Source organism: Atta colombica, unplaced genomic scaffold, assembly GCF_001594045.1.
Source record: "Atta colombica isolate Treedump-2 unplaced genomic scaffold, Acol1.0 scaffold9, whole genome shotgun sequence".
Taxonomy (NCBI): domain Eukaryota; kingdom Metazoa; phylum Arthropoda; class Insecta; order Hymenoptera; family Formicidae; genus Atta; species Atta colombica.
The window spans coordinates 1403806-1409011 of record NW_017259583.1 but is presented as its reverse complement, the minus strand read 5'-3'; the positions used below and the strand labels follow the sequence as shown (position 1 = coordinate 1409011).

At 27.0% G+C, this 5206-nt stretch overlaps 2 protein-coding genes across 4 annotated transcripts in view; one reads left to right on the top strand and one right to left on the bottom strand.

The window, feature by feature from the left end:
• Window positions 1-983, bottom strand: part of LOC108693328 (U3 small nucleolar RNA-associated protein 6 homolog) — a 7658-nt gene extending 6675 nt beyond the window's left edge. For all 3 annotated transcript variants that reach the window (XM_018202217.1, XM_018202218.1, XM_018202219.1), the window contains exons 1-2: window positions 758-983; window positions 545-671 (exon numbers count right to left, since the gene is read on the bottom strand). In XM_018202217.1, coding sequence (XP_018057706.1) covers window positions 545-671; window positions 758-849 — 219 coding nt within the window. In that variant the 5' untranslated portion in view covers window positions 850-983. The remainder of the gene's footprint in view (window positions 1-544; window positions 672-757) is intronic.
• A 197-nt stretch (window positions 984-1180) lies between these two features.
• Window positions 1181-3546, top strand: LOC108693366 (zinc finger CCHC domain-containing protein 9-like). The gene is made up of 3 exons (XM_018202260.1): window positions 1181-1274; window positions 1939-2721; window positions 3044-3546. Exons 2-3 carry the CDS (start codon window positions 1950-1952, stop codon window positions 3544-3546), a joined length of 1275 nt encoding a protein of 424 aa, XP_018057749.1. The 5' UTR covers window positions 1181-1274; window positions 1939-1949.
• The last annotated feature ends 1660 nt before the right edge of the window (window positions 3547-5206 follow it).

The following is a 5206-nucleotide window of genomic DNA, read 5'->3' as shown; positions in this document are numbered from 1 at the left end:
AACTATCAGAGAAAACGGTCAACATGCAACATGAATCGATAGTTTGTAGACTTGACACAAAAAGGATATGCATATCATATGCGCATAATTAGCTATTATTAGCGCATTATTAGCTATATAGAACCGTAAAGCCAACGATCTATCTTGGGATTTCTAATATTGCGATTTCAATCTTTTATCAAAAATCGGAACAACAAAATCTGTAATCATATACACGGTAATTCCGAAGTATAATATTCTGAAAAAATATTTAAGATGAAATATAATTAATATATATAATATATAATATATAATTTTTTTCTTCTCATTAAGAACAATTGCGATTTTTAGAAATGATTAAAAAATAATTTGAAATGGATATAATTTGACATTATAAATTTAACTGTGAAAATCCTTAAATTTATGATGATTTTGTAATATACGATGCGTGTCGTTGATCATTTAGATTTTATCATTGGATTATTTTTCTGTAATTTTTTAAAGTACACGATATACATGAGATATATATATATATATATATGAAAAAAAGTTTGGATATACTCACATCCCTTCGTTGCTTGATCAATTTTAGAAGATCCATTTCATACTGTATGTATCGAAGGTAGTCTTCCTTAGTCTTTGTGTGTCGTTGAATTTTATACTCATATTCTTTGAGTTTCTTGGCGATGCTCCTGAAAATATAATAAACGTTTCAACATTTGAAAATCATCCGATTCTCAAAGACACGCGTACATAACCTAAATTCATGTTCACTTACCGAATCTCTTTTTTATCAAAGAGCTTGAGCTTCTCCATTTGTTCCAACTCCGGGATCATGTCCTGACATCGTTTCTCCACGAACTCCGCCATTTCTCGAGAATATTAGAGAACACTTAGAATAATCCAACGAGAAACTATATACAGAAAACATTTGCAAGCGAACGCAAGCACAATTCCGTACAAGCTCCGTTCTGTTGTCGTTGTATCGAGTAATCGAATATCGATGCGCGCAAAATGACCAGCGGTTGGAAGCGAATGGAGCGAAAATAAACGACAGTGCGTTCAGAAACATCAGAAACGTAGTTAGCTCTCGAGCGAAATTAGAGCTTTGCAACATCCGATTGGTGTATCTCTCTCGATTCTCGAAAAATCGATGACTTGATCATACGCTTTTCGAACATAAATAATCGATGATGCAGTTTTGGAACACACGAAAGAAGTTTCCTAACCTCTAGTTTTCCACGTGAAGATATATAAACATAAAATACATTACGAACACTCCAATAAAAGAAGTGGTAAGAAAACATTTATTTATTCTGAAAATAAATTTGAATTTTTTAATGTGAACTAATGTTTACGTTTTTAAATTATTAATCTATTGCGAAGAGGAATTTATTTTTACAAGATGCATGATACTTAATTTTGTACATAGCTGAATTAAAATTTGATAATTTAATGAAATAATTTTGATAATTATACAGTTTAGCCTTGAGCATCTCAAAAATCAATCAATTTTATTAAAATTGGAAGCTAGATAGCTCAATTGAATAATTAGTACAATTTATAAATATCTGCATTGCAAAATTTATACGCACAAAATTTCAACGCACAAATTCGTCAATTCAATACAAGTATCTATGAATTCATATTTAAGAGTAACATGTAATTATTTTGAAGTAAAAGCAGTATGTAAGTTTATTAAAAAAAGGAAAACTTTTATAAATTTAAAAGAATTTAAAAGTTTAGAATTTAATAATGCAAAGTTTTGAATAAGTATATATTTTCAAAGTATATATTTTAATTAATTGAATCAAGAATTAGACTAAAAAATTCATAAGATAAGAATCATTAAGAATTAAATATATATTTATATATAAAATTTTAAAAAATTCAGAAAGATTCAAACACTCTTTAATAAATTCAAACAAATAACCTTAAATAATTATGCTTTTTTGCTAGTGCAAGAAAAAATGACCAGATTTGCAAGAGCAAAAGGATCCAAAGCTTCAAATGAGAGATTACCAAATGAGGCTACACCATGGAATGTAATGAAACAGCAAATAGAAGAGAACAAAAATAAATCTTTAGAGAAGAAAAAGTCAGCAAAGGAATTATTGAAAGAACATGAAGACTTCTTTAATGCAAGCACTAATGAAAATACTCAGGAATGGGCAGAATTTGAAGATAATAGATCCAAGTCTGACAAAAGAAAACATAAGAATTCAAATTCAAAAAGAAATTTCACGAAAAATTCTGAAAATAATGTAACATCTGAAAATAATGTAAAAGAATCACAAAAACACACAGAAAAAAACATTGGAACAGATAAGAAGACAACTAAATCTTCTAACAAAAAGAAAAAGGAGCAAGACATCAATAATACAATTTCAGTATCTAGTGAAAAAGATTCTGCACAAGAATTAAATACTCCACAAGATACACATTCGAATTATGTTGTATTGAGCAAACGACAGAAACGGAATCAGAAAAGGAAATTAGAAATGTCTAATGATGGGTCTAAAAAGTTTAAGAAGGATTTCTCTAGCAAAAATAACAATATACATACAAGAGAGGAAAAAATTAAGAAAAAGGGAGAATATAAAAGAAGAAAGTCAGATGCTGGTGTCACCAAAATAGTAATCAATGGTGTAGAAACTGAAATTGTCATGTATGATAGATTTCCTGTTAAAAAAGAAGATGCAGAAAGATTGGCAGAACTCAAACAGAAAATGATAATGAAGGGTAAGTATACAATATGATATTAATATGATAGTGTTTTAATTTTGAATTCTATTAAGAATTTATAAAAAATTTTAATATATTCATATATCCATCAACATGTATAAATTCTCATGGAACTTAAAAGAATTACTTTGATTTTTCTTTATATATTTTTTCAAATTTTTTAAATGTGAAAATTGAGGAATGATGGAAATCTTATTTAAGAATCTAAACCTCAGGGTCCACAGATTTAATTAAAATATTTTGTACCGATAATAATAAAGTATTAAAAACTTCATTTCCAAAATGTAACATTTGTATTGCATTATTTATCATTATGTAGGTATACCAAAATCTGAAGTGGATTTAGCGATGAAGCTGGAAAGACGCAAGGCTGAGAAAGCTTTGGCACGGATCAGGAAACTCGTCTGCTTCAATTGTCGCAAATCTGGACACAATCTATCTGATTGTCCTGAGCTTGATCGCAGTGAGGCCTGCACAGGCATCTGTTTCAAATGTGGTTCAACAGAACATACCCACTTTGAATGCAAAGTTAACAAAGATTCCACCTATAGATATGCAAAGTGCTTCATTTGCCGCGAGCAAGGTCATATTACTATGCAATGCCCTGATAATCCCAAAGGAGTTTATCCTCATGGTGGTTGCTGCAAAATTTGCGGAGCTGTGACACACCTAAAGAAGGATTGTCCTGACTTAGTGAATGCTAAGGAAGATAATGTCGTTACAGTGGAAAAAATGGATAATTCTGCCATAGAATCTTTACAGGAAGATACAAAAAAGAAATGTGACAGTAATAAACCAAAAAATAAGATAATTAAATTTTAGGCGATATTATACTCTTTCACAATATGTTTACAAATTTATGTACTCTTTCACAATATATTTATAAATTATGTCAATATATTTATATTTATATATTATGTCTTTTTTTTTATTGGTATTATGCATTTGCAAAAAAATTCAGTTTTTATTTAAAAAAAAACTTGTTAATTTTGTTTTATGCAATAAAATCAAAATTTTTTATTTTTTAAGTTTTTTTTATTTTTTAAACACAACATATAGATTATGTATAAAAATTATTTTTTAATTATGAATTTATAAAATTGATTATGAATTTATAAAACATTTGTAAATAATGAATTGTAAAAATATAATATACATGCGAATATGCAGTATAAATAATATATTTTTTAAGTAAGACTTACTTGCAATATATCTTATTTTGAATTTTCTTAAAAAAGTCTATTGACATAATACTTAACTATTATACTTGAAATATTTAGAATATTTATAAAAATGATAAGATACAGATTAATATAATTTCTTTTAAACTATTTATTTCTTGAAATATGATTACACAAGTCGATCAAGTAACATTGTAAGACCCATCATTAAAAATTCTCCCGTATTATAATCAACATTTTTATGTATAACGAAGTACTAAAATCCTCTAATGTACATATGCATTATTACGGAGAGCATTTCTTGCTACGTGAGTATTGTATAGCATAAGTTATTTGTATCAAAACAGCAATTTGTCTGCTATTATAAATAGATATATTCGAAGAACATTAACAGCATTGAAAAATATTAACTACTTAAAAAATCTTTATACGTTTACATTTTAAAGAATCAACTCTTATTTGCCTATTTTATCATTATATTGTTATTAAAAAATCTTATTTTATAAAATAAAACAACTTAATTTTGAATATTCAAATTTTAATTTAAAAGATTATAATTAAAAAATTTATAAGATAAGCTCAAAATTATATTTCATAAGTATTACAATCATATTTCGCTGCTGTTCTATTAGTATATATAGTATATGTAGTTACTGCAAAATTATTGAAATTCTATATATTTGTACATGCATACGTATATAAAATATGATACATAATTAAAATCAAAAATTTCATATGCCCTAACTTGATATTTTTGGAGTTGATACTTTGTAATCTGTCAACAGACTCATATTGCAGTAACTCAAATTTATATATGTGCATCGCAATAACATTAAAGTATTTTGTATGTAAATATTGAATATCAAAAAAGATGAGAAAGAAAAAAATACGAAATGAGAAAGAGAGAGAAGGGGGAAGGGAAAGAGACAAACTAAAGAGTAATAACAAATCAATCGTTTTCTCAAATTGATAGAGCAATTTAAACAGAATTATTCATTGTAGATGCAGGTAAAAAATAAGGGAGACTATTTTGATGTATGTACATTTTAATCGCAATGCATATAATATAATATGAATGCATATAAATATCTCTATACAAACTGTAGCTGCACTTTCAATTAGAATTTTAATTTGAAAAATATATACACACATAAGTATGTATAAGAGTTGTATGTATTTCTCAAATTAAAGCAACCTGTATTTTATATATTTATACACACACACACACACACACACACACACTCTCTCTCTCTCTCTCTCTCTCTCTCTCTACAGCTGGCTTTAATTTTATATATATATAT

Excerpts from the sequence above, each read along its gene's own strand:
- LOC108693366 (XM_018202260.1), top strand. The coding sequence starts at position 1,950 with ATGACCAGATTTGCAAGAGCAAAAGGATCCAAAGCTTCAAATGAGAGA. Across the intron at positions 2,722-3,043 it reads ACAGAAAATGATAATGAAGG|GTATACCAAAATCTGAAGTG; the intron begins GTAAGTATACAA and ends ATCATTATGTAG.